This window comes from Anabrus simplex, chromosome 1, assembly GCF_040414725.1.
Source record: "Anabrus simplex isolate iqAnaSimp1 chromosome 1, ASM4041472v1, whole genome shotgun sequence".
NCBI lineage: Eukaryota > Metazoa > Arthropoda > Insecta > Orthoptera > Tettigoniidae > Anabrus > Anabrus simplex.
Window position 1 is genome coordinate 1,300,751,860 of NC_090265.1, and position 15,287 is coordinate 1,300,767,146.

General features: G+C 38.4%; 1 protein-coding gene across 3 annotated transcripts in view; it reads right to left on the reverse strand.

Moving 5' to 3' along the window:
- The window catches only part of c12.2 (von Willebrand factor A domain-containing protein c12.2), a 753,464-nt gene that overhangs the window by 55,348 nt on the left and 682,829 nt on the right, over positions 1–15,287 (reverse strand). For all 3 annotated transcript variants that reach the window (XM_067137710.2, XM_067137711.2, XM_067137712.2), the window contains exon 29: positions 13,559–13,667. In XM_067137710.2, coding sequence (XP_066993811.2) covers positions 13,559–13,667 — 109 coding nt within the window. The remainder of the gene's footprint in view (positions 1–13,558; positions 13,668–15,287) is intronic.

Here is a 15,287-nt window from a genome sequence, read left to right on the forward strand (position 1 = left end):
TTTGTTCACGAATGTAGCCAACAATGCCAATATTTGAATACAAAGAGCGACAATAATTACTAACAATATGACTGTTAAATATTTTGCCAGTGAAATACTGTATATTCCGTTGAAATCCTTTCTTTAAACAAAATTTACAACAGTATCGCGTTATTAATTTGGTATAATGTATGAGACCCATAGTATATAAAAATTCAGGGCAGACAGATGGATAGACAATTTCCCTCACTGTTAGATAAGGATGATATTTTAATGGAGATCAAAAACAATTATTTCTACACTAACAAAATATTCTGAAGCATCAAAATCATCAGGTTGTTCAGGTTGAGTCATATAAAGATAGGAGACAGATATCTTCTACAAACACAACTTTAGAGATCATGACAAACAAGCATAATGTTATATCTGGCCTAAAGGCTGAGTATTATGTTACACAGGATGTTTGCTGAATAAAAGCAACCTGGTGTGGGAAGCAGCAGTAGAGAAATACCTACAGCAATTCAAGTTTGTTCATCAGCCATGGCAATAATTAGCCATAATTGCGTATTATAACAGTTTAATATAAATCTGAAAATTAATATGTGAACAATGGAAATATTATGTAACTAGCTATGTACCCGTGCTTCGCTATGGAATTCTACATTGTAGGCCTATACAGAATTGTAGGTTAGGTAGAATACACGTTGTGAGCAAGACTGTATTAAACTGCATAGCTCTTAAGGTTACTCTAGAAACGCGACGGAGAAATCACCAAACGTCTTTTCTCATATGAACTGGCTTAGGGAATTTTCATTGTAATGGTAGGCCCGCTTGCCTACCATCAGTCACAATCAGGTTGGGGAATTTCATTATAGGCCCCTAATGGCAGATACTCACTCTCTACCTGCCTGTTCATATCCTCAGAAAGACTGTCTTAGTGGTTTTCCTAACTGAAATGAACATAAGTCATTACAATGACGTCAGTAGAAATGGCGCGAGTAAAAGCAATGCTTTAACATGAAATACTCGATCACATGAAAATCCACACATTTTCTCACTTTTAATGAACAGTACTACGCTGCCGATCTAACAGTCCAAAGTTCCAAAGCTGGAATGACCAGGCCGCAGACAGCCATGATACGTGAACACTCTTTCTTCAGCAGGGGGGTGGGGAAGAGGGACGTCAAATAGTGGAGCATCCTAGGGCAAAAACTACGCCCTTTTACTAATCTGTTTCCTAGGAGTACCCGATGAGTCAGAAAATCTCAATTCACTACAGTGGCGGCAGAAAAATCTATCTGACTTTGAGGCAAATTTTTCCTCCAAGCCAGAGGTAAAACTGCTAATTTTGAATGAATGTAAATTTAATAAAAGTGAAGAGGAAGAAGCTCTTTTTGAAACAGCTCTTTTCAGGGTTGAATTTTGAGTTATTTAGTGAACTGTGGTGCTATAATTTGGAATATGTATAAATTGTAATTCTAGACCAGGTCATACTACTACTACCAACAAGTGAGCCTGTACCTTAAGTGTACACACTGCTCATTCAAAACAGCACGACAGAGTAGAGACCGAATAGCTGGAATACTATGATGAACCAGTGTGTTACGTACCAGCAGTACGGTATCAGAAAATATATGAAGCAGAGGAATAACAGGCTAAAGAAGAAAGTTTCCTAGCTCCCCTGCTATTTCCCACCAATATTCTGTCAGGCTGTTATACTCGGTACGCAGCAGTAATCTCATCTATTGGAGTTGAGCGGCAGCATAAGAGACAAAGAACATCACAACAAACAATGGTCAATACAATGTTATTGTTGATCAATGTTATGCGCTTTTGATATTGTAGGCCTTCACATATAGTTTTGTTCCAACTCTGAAATACCAGTCGGTACGGTTAAGGTGAATAAAACATAAATGGTCGGAAATTGTATTCTCTATAACTTTTGTTATGTAGTACTTTTCAATAGGACCAATATTAACATAAGTATTTAAAAATTAAATGTTAGGTGCCTTCCCCTAAACTACAATTTCATCCAGGGTGGATAAAATTGTTCAGAACTTAGACTGTAGTTCCTTATTCCCTGACTCTATATACCAATTTTCATTCAATTCTGTTTGCCCATTTTCTCGTGGCTCGTCGTTGATATGGACTTAGGAACAAAAATACAAATTCTTGAATATCTGTGTTATCAAAGCCGATATGGTAACAATGTATGACATAAATGATCAGAAATTTAATTCTATATAACTTTAGTTATGTAGTATTTATCGATAGGACCACTAATAATATAAAAAAAATTGAGAATTAAATTTTAGACCTTCCCCTAAACTACCATTTCACTTAGCATGAGTAAAATTATTTAAAGCCTAGATTGTAGTGGCTCATCCCCTGACTTCACATACCGATTTTCATTAAATATCTTCAGCCATTTTCTCGTGATGCGTGTACATACATACAATATCAATATAAATGGTCTATTATTGGACATCATAAATTTTCCAGCTAACTCATTCCTAGTTGCCAGCATTTCGCCCCCGTGTGCTAGGTTGGGCTCAGCAGTTGGTACCTAGCACACCCACCAAGATGCATGGCTAGTGCATACACTCTTTTAATCAATAAAGTTGTTTTCTTAATCAAATGGTAACTGATTCAGATTCAACAATGGAGATGAGGGACAGAAAAAATGTCAGAAACTGGTGAAACTAAACAAAAAGTGATTGCAAGTGTAACCAAAATGGTAACGAGTGTGGGTCAAAATTTGCCAGTTGGCATCTGTTTTGAAAATGGTAAAATTAATTTTAATATGTTAAAAGCAAAGCTGGACAATTATTATTTTGTGGCAGAAGTCAATGTATTAAAAGTTAAAAAGGCCATTCTATTGATGATGATCTCAGATTCCACTTGTACACTGCAAGAAAGTCTGTGCGTGCTGAAAAATTCAGCTGACTTGGGCTACACTGAGGTGATCAAGTTATTAGAGGATCATTTTACCCCAACAAAGATGCATTTTTCTTCTTGAAGTAAATTCTACACAGAGGTTAAAAATAAGGGTGAGTCAGCTAGAGAGTGGGCAGCAAGACTGAAAAAGTCAGTGGTGGATTGTGCTTTTGTAGAGGAAGTTACAGTACTGCTCAGAGACATTTTGTCATCAGCTAAGAAGGAGGAAAAGTGAAAGTGGCTTTTCGAAGAGAATGCAAGTAAAGAGAATGTCATGCCGACAGGGTTGACCGAATTGGCAGCAGGGAAGGAAGCGACAATTTGTGAGAAGCAACAGGCCCAGTTTCGCATCAAGACAGACGCTGGGATAGATCAACAATTTTTCTTTAAGAATAGCAAAGAAGGAGGTACGAATAATAATGTTATTGGTTTTACATCCCACTAACTACTCTTAACGGTTTTCAGAGATACCGAGGTGCCGGAATCCCGCAGGAGTTCTTTTAAGTGTGAGTAAATCTACCAGCATGAGGCTAACGTACTAGAGCACCTACAAATACCACCGGAGTGAGCCAGGATCGAACCTGCCAAGTTGGGATCAGAAGGCTAGTGCCTCAACTGTCTGAACCACTCAGCCTGGCAGGAGGAGGTACGAACCCAAACAAAATGCAGTCATTAAGGTTTAAACAATCATGAAGGCACAGACTGTTGGCGCAAGCACGCAAAATGTTTTAAGTGTACTTTCATGTTAGATTGTAAGTTACATACAATAATTCAATTACTTTATTGTGATATTTATTTCATTTAGCAGGGGAAGGTGGTGTATCTCAATGTATTAGATTTACTGTTACTTCCTCTTTGGAACAAATCAAGGTCTACCATCAATCATGTTTTGTGTAAGATGCCTGTACTTGATGTTTTTTCATACATGCTTTTAATCAATAAAGTTGTTTTCTTAATCACATGATAACTGATACAAAACAGTAATTCATTAGCTTACTTGATGAAAGATGATGGAAGTATTAACCTTCCTCCCTTTTGTGTTTCTGACATCCTACTATCAAACACTTGCTCTGTTACCTCAAAATCTATTGAAGTAACAGTTTGGCTTGGGGTCCTGTCAGCTAGCCTAGCAATAATTATATAACAGTTTATTGTAGATGTGGAAATGAATATGCATATAACAGAAATATTACATAATTCATTAGCCTACTTTATACAAGATGACGGAAGTGTTATCCAAACATGTCAACGTACATGAACTATTGGAACTGCTCTGATGAAGAAAGTTTTTCTGATCACAAACTGATTACATATAATTTGAAACACAATTGCAATAATACTGTGTATAATTTTCATGGAACTGGATACATTGTTAAAGCAGACTGATATGATGAATTCAAGGAAAAATTCATAAAATCTAAATATTGATTCCAGAAATTGAGAAGATACCTATTTAGATGATATACTTGAGGTTATAGTGATGGCAGAAATGAACATGGAACAAGTTGTAGATAAATTTGAGAATGCAGTCAGTAAAGCATGTAAGAAGACATTCAAGACTATATATGCCAAATCAAAAACATCTGAACAAAGTTCCTTGGCGGTCACAAGAACTAACCATGTTACGGAAAAAGTCTGTGCATTTAGAAGAACATATCAAAAGACCAAAAATGATGAAACTCTCAGAAAAAATAGACCACTCTCTAGAATGGAAGAGAAAAAATGAGACTACAATCAACAAAACCAAATATGAGTCCTGGAAAAATGACTGTACTTTAACCAAATCATCCTATCCATGGAATGCAGGTTACAAAATCGCATTTGGTAAGTTAAAACCAAATATTACAATGACAACCCTTCGCAAACTTGATGGCTCTTACACAACAGACTCGATAGAAATCATGGAATTAATGATAGACTCTTTTGCCCCAAAAGATGATGAAAGGGAAGTCAATGACCAACATACGGAAACTAGAAAAGAAGCAGAGAAATCTTTTGATGTTCTGGATGGCTGACTATTTACGAAAAAAGAAACTGAAATGGTAATCAACTCAATGGATACAACCAAAGCACCAGGAGGAAATGGAATTACGGTAGGAATCTTTCGTCTGGTGTTTTAACTTATTGCCCAAATTCCTCACAGCAATATACAATGGACGTCTTAAGACCAGATGTTTTCCGAAAAAGTGGAAACACGCCAAAATTGTACCAGTCATAAAATATGGAAAAGAAGATCATGATGAACATTCTGATTGACTGACTGGTAGCAATGATATCCTAATGATTTTAATTATTTCACTACCAGCTCTGTATTGTACTTTCTGTTTTTAACCTCTGTTTCAACACGATTGTGTGTTTTTCTCTCAACCATGTTTTTCACACTAGTTTTAAGCCTATTTGATTTTCTAAATGTAAATGTTGATTCTTAGGGTGCCATATATTTTAACCCTCCGTTACACGCGCCGCGGAGTGAGAGTCCGCACTTTATTGTTCTTTGGTATCATAGGCCGAAAATGCAAGGCAGAACGGGCTGCCTTCTTGTAGCTTCCTTCTGCAACAATACAAAGGCCGTGACGGCGTGAGAATGTCTGAGTAATCACCGAGCTGTCAATTACAGAAGATTATATTGTCAGCTGCAGATTTGCGGAGTCTGAGTCCGCAGGCGTGTATTGGTGAGTTGTTAATCTTACTCACTCTTTTGGTAAGTCATCCATTCTTCCGTTACTATTTATTATAAAATTATATAATTTTACTACCTACAAGTGTAGTAGTGGGCTCATTTTGATATATTTCCTACTTGTGATTATTTACAGTGGGATAAACACAATATTACAAAATGAGCTATGAATAGTTATTTTGCATCCTATTTCCAAGGAGTTGGTGCGATTTATTCCGAGAGTTATGGATCAAATGGAGCAGTGGTTGGACGACGATGAAGTTGGTGCAAATGATGATAGTGATCGGGACGTCGTAAACGATAGTGGTCATAATTCTCAGATTAAACAGTCCACGTGTGAAGAGGACGTGACTGAAAGTCAGCAGCATTAAATATATGTTGGAAAGGACGGGACCCAGTGGAATCATCGGCCTGTAATGAGCCGTAATGGAAGGGTCAGGCAACCTGAACATAATCTTATAAAACACTTGCCTGAAGTAGCAGGAGTTGCCATGAATACTGAGACGCCAGTTGAAGCTCTGCAATTGTTCTTTACCAACAAAAGCTACAAGAAATCGTAGCATGCACAAATCGCTATATATACCCTTCTCATACAAGTCAAGAAAAGACAAAGTAGTATTGGTCTATCTACTTTCCATAAAAAACATTCTATTGATGACGATTCAGAAGAATCAAAAACCCTCAATGATTACCTTCTATAATAACACGAAGTCGGGCATTGATAAGGTGGATGAAATGAAATGCACTTACTCCATGGCAAGAACATCACGATGTCGTGACTTCTTCCGTGCGATATACATCAATTAATAGAATGTAACGATTACAATTTTATTCCAAGAAGTAAATTAAAAACCAATTGTTGTTAATTTAAAATTAGTTTTGCTAAGTCCTGTGGTTTGCAGTTGACAATTTCTAATTTATCCTAAAGGACTGAAATGTTCTTGTAAATGTAGATTATATATAAATTTATCAATATAAATAAAATCAAAATAAAGTAATTATGATATAAGACAGATTGACAGATGAGAGAAATCAGGAATTCTTGGAAAAAGAATTGAAATGAAAAGAATGGAAGCTTAGAAACAATCACGGACTGTCAGTCCGTGTGCGTGTAGTGGTGTTACAACAGAGCGCGCGTTTAACGGAGGGTTAAGGACACTAGGTTCGGGGCCCTGACCTAACTTTAGGCTAAGATTTATTTCGGCTGATGATGCTTATGACAGTTAAGCGAAACATGTCCCATCTTACAATGCCTGTTGTAATGTTCATATCCTAAATATAAGGAAAGATAAGTATTGGAAAGGTGGTGTTAACTATTATTCTTATTTTAATGTTCATGGTCTTAACCTTTGCAGATGATTTTCTTATGATCGTCAAAGGCAGAAGCTTTCTTGAGTTGGAATATTACTCTAACATGGACTTGTATAAGGTGAAGAAATGGGCCAAAAGTCACAAAATCACATTCAACGAGTAGAAATCAAGGCTTTTGGAGATAACGAAGAAAAGATTGCAGGAAACACCAAATCTGAACACCTATTTGAACAAATTCTAAATTCGTACGTTCCTCGGCGCCAGATGTCTCATTCCAGGCTTGTGTCTATATCATATACCTGTCAAGTTCATATGTTACGTACACACGTTATGTGAACTGCTTAGTCTGATTGTTTGGTCAGCTTCTGCTTGAAACGCTAGCATTCTTGCCACGTCCTGGGAGCCATCTGGTGGCGACTGAACGTACCATTTCCACTTCTATTACACTGACTGACAGAGCAAATGCAACACCAAGAAGGAGTGGTCAGAACTTTATGCCAATTGCAGGGTAGACTGACGTCACTGAGGTATGCTCATGATGTGAAATGCGCCGCTGTGCTGCGCACGTAGCGAACGATAAATGGGACACAGCGTTGGCGAACGGCCCACTTCGTACCGTGATTTCTCAGCCGACAGTCATTGTAGAACGTGTTGTCGTGTGCCACAGGACACGTGTATAGCTAAGAATGCCAGGCCGCCGTCAACGGAGGCATTTCCAGCAGACAGACGACTTTACGAGGGGTATGGTGATCGGGCTGAGAAGGGTAGGTTGGTCGCTTCGAAAAATCGCAGCCGATACCCATAGGGATGTGTCCACGGTGCAGCGCCTGTGGCGAAGATGGTTGGCGCAGGGACATGTGGCACGTGCGAGGGGTCCAGGCGCAGCCCGAGTGACGTCAGCACGCGAGGATCGGCGCATCCGCCGCCAAGCGGTGGCAGCCCCGCATGCCACGTCAACCGCCATTCTTCAGCATGTGCAAGACACCCTGGCTGTTCCAATATCGACCAGAACAATTTCCCGTCGATTGGTTGAAGGAGGCCTGCACTCCCGGCGTCCGCTCAGAAGACTACCATTGACTCCACAGCATAGACGTGCACGCCTGGCATGGTGCCGGGCTAAAGCGACTTGGATGAGGGAATGGCGGAACGTCGTGTTCTCCGATGAGTCACGTTTCTGTTCTGTCAGTGATAGTCACCGCAGACGAGTGTGGCATCGGCGTGGAGAAAGGTCAAATCCGGCAGTAACTGTGGAGCGCCCTACCGCTAGACAACACGGCAACATGGTTTGGGGCGCTATTGCGTATGATTCCACGTCACCTCTAGTGCGTATTCAAGGCACGTTAAATGCCCACCGCTACGTGCAGCATGTGCTGCGGCCGGTGGCACTCCCGTACCTTCAGGGGCTGCCCAATGCTCTGTTTCAGCAGGATAATGCCCGCACACACACTGCTCGCATCTCCCAACAGGCTCTACGAGGTGTACAGATGCTTCCGTGGCCAGCGTACTCTCCGGATCTCTCACCAATCGAACATGTGTGGGATCTCATTGGACGCTGTTTGCAAACTCTGCCCCAGCCTCGTACGGACGACCAAGTGTGGCAAATGGTTGACAGAGAATGGAGAACCATCCCTCAAGACACCATCCGCACTCTTATTGACTCTGTACCTCAACGTGTTTCTGCGTGCATCGCCGCTCGCGGTGGTCCTACATCCTACTGAGTCGATGCCGTGCGCATTGTGTAACCTGCATATCGGTTTGAAATAAACATCAATTATTCTTCCGTGCCGACTCTGTTTTTTCCCCAACTTTCATCCCTTTCGAACCACTCCTCCTTGGTGTTGCATTTGCTCTGTCAGTCAGTGTATAACATCTAAATTTTAAAGATTGTTTAGGAAGCCTTTCTTGTGGACAGTCAAGATTTCTTCTGAGAACGCAGAGCACAGTTCCCTCCGAAACGTAAAGAATTTCACCTTTTTTTCTTGACACGGCATAAGCCCAAAAACCTATACAGCATCATGTCTATATGCCGTGAAAGCATCAATCTCAACATTAAAAACCTCTATTGGGAGGATACCTTTAAGAAGGCTTCAGCCGGGCTAAGTGGCTCAGACAGTTAAGGCGCTGGCCTTCTAACCCCAACTTGGCAGGTTCGATCCTGGCTCAGTCCGGTGGTATTTGAAGGTGCTTAAATACGACAGCCCCGTGTCAGTAGATTTACTGGCACATTAAAGAACTCCCGCGGGACTAAATTCCGGCACCTCGGCATCTCCGAAGACCTTAAAAAGTAGTTAGTGGGACGTAAAGCAAATAACATTATTATTAAGAAGGCTTCAAAATTCAACAAAATTAAGGAGAAAGAAGTCTATTCTTCTTTCTTCTTTGTGCTTTCTACTGAGATGCAGAGACCATAACATCATTCCCAACTGTGTGAAGCTGAAGCACACGTTAAATATACCGAAGGCCAGGCTCTTGTGATCAAGAGAGTGCATAACACTCGTCGGGAACTGGATTCAGTCTCCCGAGATTTGTTTCATTTATGCCTGCTGTTAAGCAACACTCTCTCACGGGAATTGTGGTTGACTTTCTATCGCATTACTGCTATACAGGCTGAACGAAAATTCAACCAGGTGACAGAAATCAAAGTTCATACGCCTAGCTCAGAAACAGGCGGTCTGTTGTCAATCTTTCCAAGAAATCCTTGGAAGAGAACCAAACATCAATTCTAGCTAGGAGTCTTAATTTTGCTGTCACTACCTCTAAAATTCCCACTGAGTAGTTAAGACAGAAATGTGTGAGACTCATAAGGTCCGCTGTTGTACCCGTGCCCAATTTACCAAGAGGCGAAAGGACAGCTCTGAAGGAACTTAGAGATGATTCTGAACTGACCATTCTCTCAGCTGATAAGGGTAATGTGACAGTGGTTATGGACACTGACGAGTATAAGAATAAGATCTCGGCTATGTTGTCAGAGCCTGTTTACAGACTGAGCTCATGTGAGCCCACCAATCGTGTGTCCAATGCTACCGTGAAGCTCTTAAGACAATCTTCAATTCCAAAAGAGGAGATAAACATCTGGCCCCGGGGGATGCAGTGCCACCTAGATTATACGGACTGCCTAAGATCCATAAAAAAGATGTTCCTCTCAGACCTATTGTTAGTGTGATAGGTTCTTCTACGTTTGCTCTGGCTAAATACCTAAGCAAATTGCTTCAGCCACACATAGGACGTACTGAATCATACGTCAGGGACTATCGGTATTTCGTCAACAAGCTGTCAACCATAACCCTTCAACTTAATGCACTTTTGGTGAGTTTCGATGTGGAGTCCATGTTCACTAAAGTGCCGATTGATTCGGTCATGTCTCTCATTGAACTCCTGTTCCCTGAGGACATTACTAAGCTATTTTACCACTGCATGACCTCCAGCTATTTCTTGTGGGGTGGGAATTTTTACGAACAGACGGACGGAATGGCTATGGGAAGTCCACTTTCGCCCTTAGTGGCTAATTTCTTTATGGAGCATTTTGAGGAGGAGGCTATTGCTTCGGCGCCCGTCAAACCTATGATATCGTGGAGGTATGTTGATGATGCATTTGTGGTCTGGACAGAAGGTCCTGAGAAACTTCATCTATTTCTAGACCACCTAAATCAGCAACATCCTTCAATAAAATTCACTATGGAGATGGAGTCGGACGGAAGCCTTCCTTTCTTGGATGTTCTACTAAGAAAGAAACCGGACGGCTCCTTAGAACATAGCATCTATCGTAAGCCTACCGACACAAATCGCTACCTTCATGCAGATTCTCACCACCATCCAGCACAAAAACAGAGCATTCTCATGACACTCGCCAAGAGGGTGAGATGAATTTGTGAGGCTCACATATCCAGGTGGAGATGGACACGCTCAAAGTCACGTTCAAGGGTAATGGTTACAGCGATTTGCAGATTCATAGAGCCCTGCATCCCAGAGAAATGACCAAGCAAAACTCACAGAAGGAAGAAGTGAAGGGAACTGCCTACTTGCCTTACATTCACAACACCACAGATCGAATTACCAAGGTCCTCCGCAAACACAACATTAAAACTGTGTTTGGCACCGCCACTAAAATTGCTCACAGTCTGAGTAAAATCAAGGACAAATTGTCCCCACTTTTACATCCTGGGGTATACAAAATTCCCTGTACTTGCGGTAAAGTATACATCGGCCAAACGTGCCAGTCCGTTGGTAACCGCATCAAAGAACATGAACGTAATATTCGTCTCAACCAACCAGACGAATCCACAATAGCTGAGCATGCTCTATCGTCGGGTCATGATGTCATGTTCCAAAATGCTCGAGCTCTTACCCACACTAGACACTACAGGTCCAGGATTATACAGGAAGCTGTGGAAATACGTAGAAATCCTAACAATTTCAACAGGGACACCGGCTATCAATTAAGTAATACCTGGTTGCCAGCCATTAAGAATTTACGTAGGTAGTTCCCCTCCCTATCCTTTCACTATTGTTATTTCGTCTCGGTTTTTTCCAAATTCGTACGTTCCTCGACGCCAGATGTCTCATTCCAGGCTTGTGTCTATATCATACACCTGTCAAGTTCATATGTTACGTACACACATTATGTGAACTGCTTAGTCTGATTCGGTCAGCTTCTGCTTCGAACACTAGCGTTCTTGCCACGTCCTGGGAGCCATCTGGCAGCGACTGAACGTACCATTTCCACTTCTATTATAACGTCTAAATTTTAAAGAGTTATTGTTTAGGAAGCCTTTCTCGTGGACAGTCGAGATTTCTTCTGAGGACGCAGGGCACAGTTCCCTGCGAAACGTAAAGAATTTCGCCTTATTGCCTTGACACGGCATAAGCCCAAAAGCCTATACAGCATCATGTCTATAAGTACAGGGCATGAAAGCATCAATGATAAGTTTCTTATTTATCAGCAAGTCTGCTTCTGATCAATTAAAGTTACTATATTATTCAATATCATGTCTTATATTAACCTCCCTTTACAACATGAGTATAACAAGGTATTCAGAACCTCAAGTGAGCCTAAATATCAATATGTGACCTCACGCGAATCAATTAAAATATCTAGGGAACATCATTCTCGAAGACACTGTGCAAAATCAATTCAGTTACATTTCTATACAAAGTAACAATCATCCATATTAACCTAAATATGCCATAATTAATATGAGAGAATGCAATTTTTCAATAGAAATTCTAAGTTAAAAATGTCAAAGTGAACGATAATCTTATCCTATAACAATATTCAATGAAAGTCAAAACACATCATCATTATCATAATATATGGATTTTCAACGAAGTATAATGTCATTAAATCATGAACACATATGATCCTAATTTGCGTCAATCATTTCATCTCTCTCTTCAAATATTCTATTTCCACCTATTATTTCATCGTAGCAACACATATTCCTTCAATTCATCTTTCATATAACAACATTACTTCTTCTTCATTACTCGTATGAAATCATATCTCTTATCATCATTCCAAATATTTCACATATTTACCTTTCTTGATGCACAAATAACCCTATCCTCGTATATTCATATCATAATCACTGGATCACTATCTTCTTAAATGATATCAACATTTCTTCTGCCTGATCTTATTTTCATATCTAGTGCTATCCTAACTCATTAGGATAATGTATCACCTATATACACATTTACACATCACTTGGTATATTATTAAAATCTTGAAATATTCTCCACATAAGAACTTCAAATACGATATCGCATAATATGTTTGAATTCTCTACTTTCATGAAATACTATTATCACATTACTATATCGCATTTCCTAACTGGGGTTAGTTATGTTTCTTAGGAAGACTACCTATTTCCTTTACATCAACATAATAAATAAATCACTCGCGAGAATCGAACACAATTACTTTGCGTAATTCTAATTTCTATCAGACCTCCAAGATATCTGCAATTATCTCAGTTTATATGTCATAAAGAATTGCTTTATGACTTCATACAATGATGATATTGCGTTACATCGATTGTTTGCTTCTCTGATCAAGGCCTTGTTCTTGCTGTCTGTAGTATGGCTAATAACCAAGTCTTGTTGCGTATTTTATATATATATAAAATGCGTTTTATATTAATATTTATATATGTTTTGCATTATCTTGTTATTTTATCGATGTTAACAATTTCTTCTTAAATTATCTTCTTTCTCGATATTTTATAAGATTCAGCTTGCTTCTCAATCGCAATACGTCTGCTTCCTAAGCTTGCTCTTTCATTTGTCTCTCTTGTACAGTGTTGGTTCTTTTAACAATTCAAATTCTTATTTTGTCTTTATCACTGCCATTATGATCCTATATATTTCAACATTGCATTATCCTGAACTTCCATGACATTTTATAACGTTATTCATTATGTTTAATTTCGTTGTCATTTCATTTCATTCCAACTCGGTTGAGATTTATTTCTGGAATAGTGGAATGGCACACTTCATTAGAACAGAACCTTTGATCTGCCTGTCTTTTCAGAGTTGTAGTTATTTTTCATCCTCCTACTCCTCCTCAATATTTCCATGGCATTTTACATTTCTTTTTCATCAGAAATATACTGTTTTGTCAATTCTATTCTAACATGCATCAAAGAATAAACTTACCTTCAATAAGTTTAGTATCATCCAATTCACCAGCAGTCTGGTGACGCAGCCATTGGCGCTCTTTCGATTTGGCTTGGAGATTACCAAGGATAACGCGCAATGCTTGCACCTAGAAAGTTATATTTCTGGATTAGGATCAAATGTGTGACCATGTAACAGTTAAATGAACCCATTGGTTTTTGCAGCAGTCAATAATGGATGCTTTCAAAAGATGTGGAGGGAAATCTGAACTGGTGGTGACAAAGAAGGGGAACTTCATTCCTTAAAAGAAATAAGACATGAGAGACTTTCCACTTGTAGAGTTCAATAGTAGACACTGTAAAAAACACAAGTAATAGTTATCTGATGTTCAATTTCTTACAATATGGCTTCTAATTACACATCAAGAACTAAGGTTTAATTCCAGAATAAAAATGAAAAAGGAAGAAAATGAAATTAGTAATTTCACAGAATCAAGGACACTACAGAACTAGCATAAGTTGAAACATGAAATCTATTTCAATGAAATAATTATGTTATTTATTTATTTATTTATTTATTTATTTATTTATTTATTTATTTATTTATTTATTTATTTATTTATTTATTTATTTATTTATTTATTTATTTATTTATTTATCTCAAAGTACACAAGTTTTACACCCTTCTTAACATTCATTATCAGTCTATATCAATGAAGTTCAAATTCAACAAAAACAAAGTTAAAAATCAACAATAAACAAACTAAAACAAAATGAATATTAACATTATACTTTTATAGTACCATTAACAATTTAAGAGAAATGAAAAATTCACTAATACACACAGTAATACAAAGCCAAAGACAATACAAAAAACAAACTAACTTAAAACACAAATGAGTACAATGGGAAATATGATGAATACCAGAAAGACAGAATTACAAAAAATTTACAAATTGTAAAGGCAGGCTTCTAGTTTCTTACTGAATTTATTATCCAATTTAGTGAATATATCAACTTTTTCTGTTACAGTATTATACAGCATTATCATTTTTACGAAATGCGAATTTGACTGATGTAATGTTTTTGACCTTTGGAGGTGAAATAATTGGTGCTGATGTGATCTTGTCTGCAGAACATGGAATGAAAAGCAGTTTAACAGGTCCAAAGAATCAAACTGTCCTAGTACAATTTTTCTTAGTATTCATATAGAAATTAAGGACCGTCTGGTTTTCAATGAAGGAACTTGAAATATATTCCTCAATAACTGGGTTGATGTGTCGAAAGGGCAAAAAGTATTAGAAGTTTTGAAATAAAGATAAATAGGAACTTGTTTTTGTTTTCAATAGCATTTACTTGTTGCTCTGTATACGACCTACAAATTATTATAGAATATTCCAGTATGCTCCTTACTAATGTAACATATAATTTATTCAGTATAGAGGGCTGGGTAAAAGGTCTTGAATTTCTTATAAAAAATCCTAGCATTCAGTTAACATTCTCTGTTATTGTATTGATATGATTGTTGAACGTTAGCTTACCATCAAAAATTATACCAAGGTCCTTAAACATAAAAACTCTATCCAAATTTGCCTCCTTCCTCCTGGTAATATTAATAGGAGAATGTCATCCAAAGCCAAATTATCCAATATGTAATTAAAATCTGATCTGACATAAACTGATGAAAAATATCAAGCAAAACCATCAACAACATTCCCGCCCTCGTAGCTCTCACCATTACACTCAAACGTAGCTCCTCCTGATCTCAT